At 36.4% G+C, this 14,613-nt stretch overlaps 1 protein-coding gene across 1 annotated transcript in view; it reads right to left on the bottom strand.

Moving 5' to 3' along the window:
• atxn7 (ataxin 7) overlaps positions 1–14,613 on the bottom strand; it is a 60,011-nt gene that overhangs the window by 32,328 nt on the left and 13,070 nt on the right. Inside the window, exons 3-5 of the mRNA XM_028446426.1 lie at positions 10,826–11,038; positions 10,557–10,625; positions 581–685 (exon numbers count right to left, since the gene is read on the bottom strand). Of these exons, the coding sequence (XP_028302227.1) occupies positions 581–685; positions 10,557–10,625; positions 10,826–11,030 (379 nt within the window). The 5' untranslated portion in view covers positions 11,031–11,038. The remainder of the gene's footprint in view (positions 1–580; positions 686–10,556; positions 10,626–10,825; positions 11,039–14,613) is intronic.

Genomic DNA, 14,613 nt, shown 5'->3' with positions numbered 1-14,613 from the left:
TATAGGTAATCACAACCTTGATATCCGTCAAATAAGCCATTTGTATTAGAACAGATTAAGCCATGTATATGTTTGTTTTTTTTTTGGTAAATGTGTGTTTTTAATTCTACAAACTCAGCTTTTAATAAAAATAACAGCCTGCACTGCACTAACAAAGACTAAGGACTGTCTACATGCAAATCCCTGTTAGACTGGGTTATGGTGGTGACAGTTAAGCAAACATCCGTATGTATATTTACATAAAACATTACCTTAAATGTATGGTAAATGGTAAATGGACTAGATTTATATAGCGCTTTATCCACACACTGAAGCAGTCTCAAAGCGCTTTACAAATCAGCTCATTCACCCAATCACTCTCACATTCACACACCAGTGGGACAGGACTGCCATGCAAGGCGCTAGTCGACCACTGGGAGCAACTTAGGGTTCAGTGTCTTGCCCGAGGACACTTCGACACATAGTCACGTACTGGGATCGAACCCTCAACCTCTTGATCAGAAGACGACCCTCTACCACCAGGACCACAGTCGCCCTATGTATGCACATCCACAAAGTGTATAATGTGTGTTGCACATACCGTAGTGTGCTTGGAAGGCTTGTGGTTTGACCACTTGACTGCAGTGGCTGCACATCACCAGGTAAAAGTCATCCTGTGCAGGACATTGGCCAAATATGGGCATGTCTGTTAGGAGGCAAAGAGACATGCAGACAGGGATTAACTCCAGGAGACATTAATCACACAGACCTGTATTCACCTAGTGTGTCAATTGGCAGTGGACACCGCTAAGTGCAAAACCCCCATTACATCCAATCAACAGGAGAAAAACAGCCATTATTTATTGTCATGCCAATGGGATGGAGGATGATTCTTGATTGATTAAACTTTTTTTTGTTAAAATGATAAACACAGCAGGCTGTAAATCCGTTGCTGCTTTTGGCCCTATTTTGTATTGAATTACTGCGCTACAACAAAATACACAAACGTGATTTATGATCAACACATTTCATGAAGACAATATTAACAAGTGGCATGCTCAATCAGGTCTGTCCATCAGTGGGTGCGTCAACACAGAGGGAGAAAAGGTCAGTGGCTGAAATAGTCGACCTGCCTCAAAGAATGAACTTTCTTCATGAACTCAACCCATTTTTGGGGGGGGAAATGACCCCCTTTTACTGCAAAATAATACAAATGGAAACATCAGGTGCTTTAGGATAGGGGTTCTCAACTGGTATGGAAAAAAACACAGTTAGACTGATATGAAAAAAAATAAATAAATCACGATTTTTACTTTGTAAAATCATGATCACGATTTTTTCCCAATCAGATCATTTAGACTATTTTCAAGTTATTTACTAGTAAAACAAACCAATTCACCTACTTAAAATCATCGGCCTAAATGGAAAAAATGGATAAAAGATCATTTAAGTCGGGGTACTTTTCAAACATTTAAAAAAATGTATGTAAGCAATTTGTCAAACTGGTTACGAGTACAATTAACACCAAACAAAAAGGCTAAAGGGTTATTTTAGTCACACATAGTCTTTGTACTTTGTTGTACTAAAGTGGTGCAGCATTAGCAACACATGCTACATAACAAGGCAGCAGATCAGTCTAGTGATTTCCATTTGTTTTTGAGGTTAATAAAATGTTAAAATCCTACTTTAAGCAGTCTTTTAAACACCGTATTTCCCATCGTCGTCATGTTTTAATCCTTCATGATCTAATATCGTCAGATCACACACCCTTACTGGGGACCCACATTTTTCCAAGATCAATAAATTGTGACCCACTTTTTTTTAGAAATCAACCAAATTCAGTTTTCTTAAAATAGCCGTTGAGAACACAAATGTATTGTCTTTTTTTAAAACAGAAAATTATATATTTTCCTGGTCAAGATGCATTTCACAGCATGCCTGTCAAAATAAGTTTATTTCAAAAGAAAAGACAAGTCCAACATGACACAGATTAAGAATGTATCACCCACTTTTGGGTCCTGATCCACCAGTTGAGAATCTCTGCTTCAGAGTGCTCAAGCTAAAATGCATCGTCACTTTGTCTGGATGTTTTGTTCAAACATGAGCATGTTCTCATTAAGCCCGATTACACGAATAAATTGCAAATGGACTTTTAGGCTTTTTAACCACATACATTGTCTCAAAGTGTGTTAGTTAGCTAATCCATTCGATATGTTATTCAAACGATTATTTGTCAAACAAAAACTTATTTATTTTTTGTACAAAACAATATAAAATATATTCTTTTAACATGAATAAAATCCCCCGAACACTAAAATCAAGTATGTTCACTTTTGCACAAAATAAATCACTTCTTGCACGTGATGTGTCTTTGCTCTAGGTCTTCATCATCAAACCCAAAATATTCCCATTTAAGAGAAATTGTCTTGCCTTGGTTGTTTACCAAATGTTTTTGCTGCTTTTCTCCTGCCATGTTTCAAGACCGCTAGCAACAACTTTCCTCGTGTTAGCCTGCAGGCTAGGCTAGCTTTTGCTTTGAGAGTGGCTGGGTGTCGAAGCCTGCATGCGTGTGCATTATTTTTATTATTATTATTATTAATTGATTTTTATTGTGTGTGCGCTGAGCTTTATTCTTTGTAGATATCCTAAATCATGGAAGTTTGTTTTATTTAGCAAATAAAACATACTGCAAGTATAATTAAAAATAACAAAATTGAAAAATATTTTTTTCTCAATTATGTTATTTTTGCAATCGTTGAGTTTAATAATAAAAATTGTAATTGATTAATTGCACAGCCTTAGTGCACACACACACAAATGATAGAAATGCCCAATAAGTCGACCACTGGAAACAATAAGCTTCAGTGCCTCGCTAAAAGACACCTCAACATACATAAATTATACAAACATGTAGAAAAGATGAATGTGTAGTAGGCATACATAATCTTGTATTCACATAAACAGTCACAAAGCGGTGATATGGGAAACCTTAAGTGCTGGTTACATGGACTGATCAGATCATACAGAAAAAAGCAAACCTCATCAATATGAGATTTCAAACAGAGAAGCTTATTTAAATCAAAAACGAGGCTGTAAGAGCATATATTTAACGTGATATCAGTGGTCACTGTTCTTAGGTCCTTGAATGCAAGTGTGCATATGTATGTGTTGATTTGCTCAATATTCTGACAGTTTTCCTACTCCATGCTACACAAACAGGAATTCTACAGCAAGCATTTCAGTGATAGCCCTTCATTAACCCTTTTCAGTACATTGAGAATTTCTCTACATTGAAAAATCTAATAAGTCCAAAGGCAAAGGAACTTCAATGAACCATCTTTAGATGATCACACTCGAAGCATTTTCAGGGGAAAGGACCTCTTCTCAATAGATTTAGATCGCGCAACCAGACAGAAGAGCTCCAGAACACAAACCACCTAATTATGGTGTGTAATTAGGTGATTGCTAGGACTGTTCCAATGAGCAGAGACAAGAGGACATGAGTAGAGCCCCTCTCCAATGTGTACAATCAGAAGCGTCAAGGGTTCTCCAAACACTGCTGGCTCAGTCTCAGAGGGCTGAGGGCCATCGAGGGAGGATCAACCTGCTGCGCTCCCTCTAGGGAGGTCGATTGCACTCTAGTGAGGACGAATTGGCACATTTGATTAACCTTAAAGAGTATCAGTTGACTAAATCCATTAGTTAAGCGTATAAAGTACCTAAAAAAGACTCTTTGCACCTCCTGACGTCTCTACAAAGGTAAAACACACAAAGGGATGGAGTAGAGATGCTGTGTAAAGAGGTTTGTACAGAAAATTCAACGTAAATGGTCACTTTCAAGTGTTACTTGAAAAAATGCAAATAAATCACAATAGCTTGGAACCAGCTGAAACATTCAGCGGACTGAACATTTGATTCACCAAGCATTCCCTCGATTTAAGCAGTAAAAAAAACAAACAGAAGTAGTAAGGATAAATCAAGTATGTTTACTTAATCACAGTCAGATTTCCCATTACATTCTCACTTCAGTCTAACTGTGTTCCTATTACAGTTTTCCGCCAAATAAAACCGATATTTCCAAAGTTTCGACAAAGTATGACTGCGCTTTGAACATGTTTCCATTGAAGGTTGATTTGGAGCCTCATAACTCCCGTGAAATCTCATCCCATGAGACTTTTCTGCAGGGAGACAGCCGATCCAAACCTCCTTATAACAAACACTCATTATTCCTTTGTTGTTTCACGTCTAATGTGGCAGTAACAATTTTAAAGTATAATGCTCAGAAATGTCTCGGTCTCCTCTTCTGTCCACATGTACCTAACCATGTGTTTTCGGAGAGAAGTGGTCATGTGACCTGGTACGTCACGTCATGTAACGTGTAATTGCGAAAAGTGTTTCCATTGCATTTCTGCGATACATTTCAATATCAAAACGTCTGAAATTCCTCCTCATGAAAGCGTAAAAACTTGTTAACAATATTTCAGTTTGTGTTTTTTTTTTAAATTCAGGTGTTTACATTACCAGTTTTTATTGCGCTATTTAGATTTTGCGCATTTCCAAAGGTAATGAAAATGCAGCTTCTGCCAGATTTCGCAACTGGTCCAGGCCGTCTAGTGCAGTGTCCTAATGGGCCAACTGCGTCTCCTTACTGGATCAAAAGTAAAAGCAAACAAGTCTCATTCCCAAACTGCTGCTGCTGCTCACTCAGAGTGACTTCCAAAAGGCTTTTCTGGCCATAAAAGCAGTCAGACTCTATATCCTTCCTACTCTACATTCAACACCAGCTTGGACTGTACTGTGAACATGGCCTGTCGTAAAAAGCCCACGAATGTTAATATGGTGTGGTACGTATTTTCAAAGACAAGGTAAAGAATTGTGGAGACAAAACAAAGAATGGAACAGAATAACTGATAAGCAAAGCTTAGAAACAAGCACCAAAAATGTGAAATAATGGTGCAGAAAAGCAAGCTGATGTATCTCTGAGACAAAGGGAGATTGAGGAGACGACCTGCACTTAGAAGCAGGAGGAGGAGGAAGAAAACAGCCTGAGAGCACGAGACAAAAAATAAGGGTCCAGTTAATTTCAGCATCCTCATCCATGGCAGTGATGAATGATGGAGGTGGAATCTGAACAGCTCTGGCTGCCTCGGAGCGCTAGGCTCCCTGGTTGTGTCTGACCTGTGCCTGACATTGACACTGTGTTTCCCAGCCTCCTCTGACTGTGATGGAGCCACCGTAAAATTGATAAGAAGCTAAATTTACTCATTGGTCATTTAGTGATCTACATTTTTTTACATCGTCTATGTGGTCATCAACTGCAGTGTGATGGCAGTGACGCCACAGGAAGAATGTGGTGGTGAGTCATGGATGAGAGGTGTAGTCATCCACTTGCTATTCCGCGATGAGATTTACGCAGAGGCAGACACGTTTGTAATAAACACAAACTTCTAGCATGTGTTGATCAGCCCCGTGACACAAACAAATCACTGACAAATGCTGATCATCTGTGTAAGACACGCCCTTAGCTAGCTACACGTCAAGTGACTGATCGACCTTTGAATTTTTAAAAACCCATTTTGCCCAACTGCCTGATGAAAATGTTTCCTTCACCCGGTTAGACACTGATCATATTGACTTAAACATATCTGCGACACAGATTAGCATAATCTCTGAGCAGGCAAGTGTGTTCATGTTACATTCAACAGTGTGTTCCATAAACATGGTGCTAACAAGAGCTGCTGCTTAGTAAACATGCGTCAGTGTCACAAAATACAAGCGTAAATAGATGGGTAACAGTCCTATTAAATAATATGTTTATTCTAAAACATGCTATCATGAATAACAATTTATTCCTTTACAACAAAAAAGCCTGTAAGCATTGGGAACAGAATGGCCATCAAAGAGATGAAGAATACTATTATGTCCAATCAAGAACTTTTGCAAAATTCTGACATTAAATGCAAACTTCATGTAGCAAATGGATGGTTCCTGTTGTAAAACTTAGTGAAAACATGAATTACACTGAAATATGATCTAAAAACCCTGGCCTGGTTTACCACATCTGTGATGGTTCATTCATGAAAGTCGTGTTGATTCTAGTATCTGCTTTACCCAAACTGCCGTAGATATTTATTGAGAAAACTGGGCATTTATTGTCTATTTTAAATGGTAACAACAATGAAATTCTGTGGCTGGAACTGAAATGACGATAACATTTTTATCGAAAATAAATCGATTTTACCTTCATTGTGTGTCAGCTGATGTAACCAACATGTGTACGCTAGATCAGAGGGGGAAGAAAAACTTTTTATTTTTGTTTAAGAATGGTATTGCTCCAAATGGGGCTTGTGACCTCATCAATCACGTGATTTCAAGATGGCAGAACACAGGCTCTAAAATATTTAAAAGTAAATAAAACAAATACAGTGCAAAATAAAGCGTTTTGTTAAGCATAGATCTTCTAATAAGTACATTTCATAGGTTTTAGGCCACATTTGTAAAAAAAACAAAAACAAAAAAACAGTGGAGAATCCCTTTAGGAAACTACAGAAAATATTTTTGACTTTAAAAACCTAACGTTGAGTTTTACTGAAGAGACCAGACTGATTCATTCAACAGCATGTGTATGGATGAAGTTATAGTGGGAGGAGTTGTTGCTTGACCCATTGCAGTACATTAAAAGGTCTATTTCAGGGCCATCCAATTTGGGGCCGACTAGTTTTGGCCCGCTGGCCATATCTAAAATTGTTATTTTTATTTTTTGATAAATAGATGTGTGTGTACGCGCACGTGTGTAACTTCCTGTTCTAGTAAGTGGTTTTTAAATATTCTTATAAAACCTGGGCTGAATAAATCGAGGTGAAATAACCATCTTTTAACAGAACAATGAATGATTCATAATCTCATATTTAGTGATAATATCTTCTACTTAGAGGAAATGGGTTTCTTATAAAATCTCACTCCTTGTCCTTCGATAACTGAACTTATTTCATTCATAACTCTGGGTCTTTTTGCTGGAATGGGATTCAGTACGTGTCAATCAAAAAGACGTGAGACGTAGACGAAAAGTAATCGGAGGGCAGTGATATAAAAATCTGAGGGAAAAAGTAGGGAGGACTTTTTTCTGATTTGAATGTATTTAGATTTTTAAAAGAATATCTTCTGTTGCTGTCGCTGGCAGGTGATGCTAGGGCTGCACAATTATGACCAAAATGATAATCACGATTATTTTGATCAGTATTGTAATCACAATTGTGATCAATTATTTATCATGTTAGGGAAAAATCTGTATTTCTTTTGCACTGCTTTAAAAAACAAGATATGAACAGTTCACAGTGCAAACTTAAGCTTTAAATAAAAATTATACCAAAAAATTTATTTTTTATATTTTTTTGATGTCCAATTGCATTCATTTTCTCAAGTTTTAAAGGATTATTTAAGGCAGGGAAATGTATTGTTGATCCTACGTAGAGGTGGAATATGTTGTGTGGGTCCCATTTTGTTAAATTTATATTGCACTAAATGTCTTGGAAGACATTCAGATGTTTCATAATTTTATGCCATGAAACACGTGTTTATTTTTGCACAGTTGTGTTATTGGCATATTTAATTTCATGCACTGCAACATGAATGTTTAGTTATGGCCCAAGGCCCTCCACTGTAATTCATTTTTGGCCCTTCAATGAAAAATAATTTGGGCACCCCTGGCCTATTTATTGTTTGATAGGTAATCATAGCTTTAATATCAGTCAAACAAGCACTTTGTGTTACGACACATAAAGCTTAATCTCTGCCTCAGAGGGGGAAGAAACAAACTTGTTTTTGTCTAAGAACGGTATTGCTGTTTTTCTTATCACATCAAGACAAGAAAATCAGTTTATTACTAAAGATATTCAGCTCAGCTTAAGTTGGTTTGCAGGACTGATCAAACTGAAAATAATATTGAAAAGCCACACTTTACAATTAATTTACAATTAATATCCACGTTAAAGTGATATACAGTATGCCTGCTTAAGTAATAATATTAGTAAGTATCTTGGGGAAACCGTTTCACAGCCACACAAACATACATCAGGGTAAATAATATGTGGATTTCTGTTCAATGCAGTTAGTTTACTATCACAACAAACACAATCTTATACCAGCAAAATCCCATGTGACAAGTTCTGAGCGTTCCAAGCACAAGCAAGAAAAATATGTCCAGTGACATGTTAATTGTATCAGACAAGGAAATCTGTGTTATCCGAGGCACAAAAAAACATGTATTATATAAGGTGTGCATCATATTACAACAATGCTGTGTGCCATTATAGTAACAAAACCACCGTACTTTAGTCATCAATCGCATTATTTGGAGTTAAAAGAAAAGGACAGAAGTGGACCAGCATGTTCTGTCATGTGAGAAACAAAAAGCAAAGTGACTTGGTGTAATAAACAGTCAGTAGCAAAATTGTGTATATATATATATATATTAAAAAAATACTACTTAAGCTGTTTCTGAAAACTTAGTAGCAAAACAAATGCTCTAAAACCTCACTTAGTGATTCGGTGAACAAGCCTCCAACAATGTGCTAAATACCACCTTTGTCAGGAGATTTCCTCTCTTTTTTCTAAACAACAATCCTAATGACCATTAAACCACAGCAATTTACCATTCACATGTTTAAACACCAGCAATTATAATCATATTATTCTAAGAATCAGCCAGCTCAACAAATCAAATGATTTCAGGATCTGTTGAGATGAGACAAACTGGACTGGTGGGCTGATCTGGGTGTGTGCAGGGCCACGGATATGGTCGGATAATGGACAAACTAGTGGGTTAGCCATTACAAAGTCCTTCACAATCTAAAACGCCCATCCCTACATTTTACTATATTAGTTAAACATATAGATCTTTCATGTCCATATTGCTGGTGTGATTAAAATTAGTTGTCGCCACTCTGGCCTAACAATAGTGAATTTTGCATGTTTGCACTGATTTATTTTTTTATTTGTCATTCGTGCTCATGTGAACCTATACAGTACAAAATTAGGTACCAAAGTCCCCTGTTAAGGCCTTTAATGAATAATAAATAAAATAGAAAAACACATGTATAAACAAGCAAGTATCAAAGGTATCTTGCTTGTATATACGCTTTCCCCTATTTTATATATATAAAAGAACTTAATCTCGTTCTGTACATGTTCACATGAGCACAGATAACAATTAAAAATCTTTGAATCTGTTATTCATTCTTTAATTGCACATTATTTATAAATTAGGGCTGGGCTTTATGGACCAAAACTCACTATTTTTCTGCGAACTGGCAATATAAAACTCAATATTTTTAACTCAAAAAATGTCTGATGCCAAATGCCACACAGGCACATTTATTAAGAAACAGCTGTACGAAGTGTGTCACTTTTGGCTTTTTCTCCTGTAAGGGACAGCACGTGTGAGTAAGTACTGTGGTGTGGTTCTTTTAAGGGAAGGTCAGGGTAAGGAGACACTCAGAAATCCATCTAACTGTGCTTTTCATGCTGTTCTGAGAAGTAGCAAAAGGAGCGACCCCTAAACTGAGTATTTTAATTCAAAATGAGCTATAAAATAAAAAATATTTATATTGGAAATTTTCTATATTGCAAAATAGAAAACTTGATATATTTTGAATCTCAATATATTGCCCAGACCTAATATAAATAATGAGAAGTACAAGATTAAATTATTTTTTATTTATTACCCTTTAACGTGAATTCTTGAGGCTGCAAAGCAACATCACAATTTTATTATAAGTTTGTTTTGACAGCAACTATAATTAAACTATAATTTATTTTATCAATACCCTTTGCTGATATTTTAGACAAGGAGTGACATTATGGATTTACTACTTGATTATGTGCCTGAAAACACTATTACAACTCTTTCGAGCCTATCTTTAAGTGAAACTAAGTTATGACACTATTAGTGGTTTTTTAAGGTGAACATGAAAAAGTAATTTCCTACCAAGTTTATTATAGTTGGCGGTTCACTTGGTTTAGATGCAAATTTTCTATATCGCCAAATAGGAAAACTTGACATATCTTGAATCTCGATATATTGCCCAGGACTAATATACTGCAAATAATAAATTACAAAACAAAAATATTTGTATGTATTACCCTTTAACGTGAATTCTTCAGGCTACAAAGCAGCATCACAATTTTATTATAAGTTTGTTTTGACAGCAGCGACAACATTTGTACCGTGTTATTTTTTTTATACATTTTAGGATTTCTGTTATTTACACTATAGTTTATTTCATGGATACTATTTGTTGTTATTTTGAACAATAAGTAAAATTAGCAATTTCTAATAAATACTAGATTACTACTTGATTATGTGCCTCAATGCACTATTACAACTCTTGTGAGGCTATCTTGAAGTGAAACTAAGTTATGACACTATTAGTTATTTTTTTAGGTGAACATGAAAAAGTCATTTCTAACCAAGCTTATTATAGCCAGTGGTTCACTCGCTTTAGATGCTCAGGATTTGCAGAAGGATCAAAGTGCGAACCTAAATACACCTTTGGCCCGACGGGTTAGAAAACACTCACCTTCTCTGCACAAAAGCATGGCTTCTCGGTTTTTCCCGAAGTCTTTCAAACTTTCCTCCGATTCAGCTCCTGGAAAACAGACGAGCCACACAGGCTTGTAAATAGTTGCACTGGTGCTGTCGCTAGCAGTACGCGTTTCTTCATATTCCACCTAAAACTGAGAAAAAAAAAAAAAGAAAAAAAAAAACCAGGACGGGACTGGCAACTGTCGCCGCTCCGCCTCGCTCCGTCGCGCACACACACACATTGCTGTCGCTGGGTTCACTCACCGTCGTTCCCGTGGAGTTTAGCGGCGTCGACCCAGTTGCTCCACGGCTGGCCCGGCATTATTTCTGGACTGGGCAGCGCTCTCCGCTCCGCTACAGTCGCCATTGCTGTGGAGCCTTCTCCCCGCTGGAGCTGCTGCTGCTTCAGCTGCTGCCTGGCCGCTCGGCGCAGTTCCCCCCTGACGTCATCCTCGGCCCTTTCCGACATTCTTTCCGCTACAATGTAACAACACGAGAGTTGAGCGTCGGCTGCGCTCGGGATAGGAGGACTTCCCTCGCTGATTGACATGAGCAAGCGCGTGTTGTTTCACCGCACCCACCGTGGTGGAGCAGCGATTTTAAAAGTGAGGGTGTTCTGAAAAAGGGCAGGGCAACCGTCGACTCCCAATTTAGTTTAATAAATTAATTCAGTCAAACCATGATAAAGTTGTCAACATGTGGCTCTTTATGTCTTAATTTGAATCATTATTCCCCCAGAAAACCTTAAAAGGGGAAACTTTTTACCTTTCTCTTTGGCCATTTTGCAACTTCCTTTTGTTCCATTTTTGCCCCTTTGCTCAAAAATGTGACACTTAATTGTTTTTTCAGGTTTTAGCTACCTTTTGCCAATAAATATCCCCTTTTCCTCATTTTTGTCTATTTTTGAAAGTTGTTTTTGACACTTTTATCCAATTTTTGTGGATTTTTTAACCTTTTTTTTTTTTTACCACTTTTTATCCAAATAAGCTACATTTTGCACAATAAATAACAATTGTTTCCTTTTTACCCTACAATTTGCCTCTTTTTCTTCCACATTTTTGCCCTTTTTCACTATTGTTTGCCAGATTTTGCTCATTTAAGTTACCTTTTGCCATTACATACCACCTGTTTCCTCTTTTTTGTCAATTTTTTTGCCACTCTTGACTGCTTTTGGCCCATTTTAGTCACTTTTCACTCTTGCCACGTTTTTGCCACTTTTGGACAATTTTTTGCCACCTGTTACTCATTTATTGTCACTTTACCCATCGCTGTTAACTCTTTGTTTACCTTCTAGGGACGGCGGCTTCATCAAATGGCTGGCAGTGATTGGCTTAATCACCATTCAATCAATTTAACTGGAGAATATGTTTTCAACAATGAATCCCTCTGTAAAAAGTGAGGGGGGTGAATTTTTGTTTTTATGAAAGTGTGGGTGTCGCATCCTCCACCTCCCCCATGGGTGGGATACACCTCGCGTGGGGCTACTTCACCAGCAACAAGTCTACAGCTTACACAACACAATGGTGTTGATATGAAATACTATTCATTTATTGTTTCTTTAAGACATACTATAATTATTCATCCTTAACCCAAAATAATCCTTATAATAAAATATATCCCTTCTCAGGTCAACTTTTTCAAGGCCTATTTTCTGGAAGAAAGAGTTTCAAAACATCTGAGTTTAACTAAATCTAAATCTAATAACACAAGCTTTACGTGAACAATGACAAAATCAGCACAGTCATTTTATCACTGAAAGACCTTTTAATAGCAAGCACAAAAAAAAAAAAAAAAATACTTGTAAAAAAAAGTCTGCTGTCTTTTACTAAACTTAATACACATTAAATAACTAATATAGATATACCAAATAAATCAAATAAGCAAACACATTAGACTCCTCAAAACAATCTGTTAATAAAACAATTGATTCATTTGAGCAAAACAAAACCTCTGTCTCTCTGAAGGCTTCTCAGCTTTTAACACGAGAGTAGCTTCACTCTAATCTAACAATGGGTTTACATTTTTACACACGAACTGGACCCCACTGGTTCCATTTACAGCAGGGGTGTCAAACTCATTTTAGTTTGGGGGCCAAAGACAGAGCAGTTTCATCTTAAGTGGGCCACAGATTTTATGCAGAGAAAACGAGTCATTTCAACATTATTTGGCCCTAGTTTGCACTTCTATGTATACATAAAATACAAGATAATGTAAGACACTGACAATATCCAAGTTTCAAAGATTTTGTGACTCATTTCTATTTCATTAAAGGAAATATGTAATAATTTAAGTAAAATTGAAGGATTTTTGTAAGAATTTTGAGTTTTTCTCAACAGTTCGACATTAAAATAGACTGCAATCTTGTGATATAAGCACTGGGGACATTATTGCCAAGGGGGGGCAAAAGAAAAAATAGAATTAAATATATAGACCATCTCGAGATTCAGGTCATCCACAATGTGTGTAACATATACAATCATGCAAAAATTATTAGTAACATAATTGATAATGTTGACCACAAAAATTCGTTTAATGTTGTAAATTATTGATAATAATCAGGCCGGCAAACGCTTTCTGCTTCATTTTTGCTGCACTATCATACATGAGGGGACACAATGCTTCCCTGTCCCCCGCAAGCTCCGCGTATTGTGAGCCCCTGCAAATATTGTTGAGTTTCATTTACACAATGATTCATGTTTTTACTGGTATTTTTTTACGTTAAACGTATCCATAGACTGCCACTCTATGGATACGCAGCGCCCCTCATTGGCGTGATAGGTGCACCACGTGACTTAAAGTTCCGTAATTTGTATTTTAGCTCATTTTTATTTTTGGATACACTGCTAACACTTTTATTTTAGCCTAACTGTAACTCTATCCCTAACTGTAACTGTAAATCTAACCCTAACACTAACCCTATCCCTAACTTTTAAAATTAGAATGACAATTATAATTACACCCTAAATGTAATTAATTATCAATATGAGATTACAATTATAACTGACCCCAACCGACACACTATTGTTTAGATGACTAGTGCTTATAAGTAAAAGAATAAAAGCATTTTAGACTGAATTTGTCCACAGAAATAAAAAACAAAAAACAAATCTGGATTCAGAGGTACATTAATGATTACCAAAGGTATTTAAATCAAAATAAGAATATATCATAGTACATTTTGTTGTTGTGGTTTACTACTCATCTGAAATTCTCAATTAACACTTATCACATCAGTTCATTTTCAAACCAAGGGTCCTATTAAGCCACATTTTACCTTGTGCTTTATATATCATACAGTTTATTCTGTCATTATACTAGAAACTCTTGATAATAGGTTCTAAGTGATAGAAAAGTCAGTGTGTAACCTGAGTAAATGTGATCCTAACATGACTCATTAGTGCAGCAAAGAAAAGCGGCTTTTCCTCTAAATTAACACTTTATTATAATATTCAAATCATTTTGTCACCTCAAGAGGTGTCCAAGGGTTTTATCTACACTAACACACTCATCACTTCTGCTCAAAGAAAATGATCTGCTAAGACTAGGTGAACAGTTTCATGCCTAATTGGAGCCAAATTATATCTGATCAATGTGCTGTAGGAACTAGTTTTACAGTCAAAGTACACAAATCAAATTCACTAATTTTCAATAGATATTATTGGGTCGTTTTTGTATTTGTCTGCTGAAGGTTGTGAAAACTAAACAAAAAGAGAATTAAACTATGATTGTGTCACAACCTTAGAGAAATACATCTTTTAGAGATTATTTTAAACATCGAGACCTTCATAGTGCAGCCTGGAATTCAGTCTGAATGTGTCTGTGTATTCCATGTCATTTTGACAAATTTTCAGGACATCCCACGCACATTCTGAAATTTTTACCTATTGTTCCTTAATTATTCAATAGGCACACTGTAAATGTTTAGTTTGATCTGAAGAATATTTTTTTGAGATATGGACATTTAGAGACAGGGGGTGCCAATTTCCACGCGTCCTCAAAAATTGCAACACATGGGAAACTGAAATTTGGTAAAGTAATAAAGCTCCACCTAC

The sequence above is a fragment of the Gouania willdenowi genome, chromosome 5 (genome assembly GCF_900634775.1).
Source record: "Gouania willdenowi chromosome 5, fGouWil2.1, whole genome shotgun sequence".
Lineage (NCBI taxonomy): Eukaryota > Metazoa > Chordata > Actinopteri > Blenniiformes > Gobiesocidae > Gouania > Gouania willdenowi.
The sequence above is the reverse complement of the archived record's forward strand: the minus strand, read 5'-3'. Positions and strand labels throughout refer to the sequence as shown.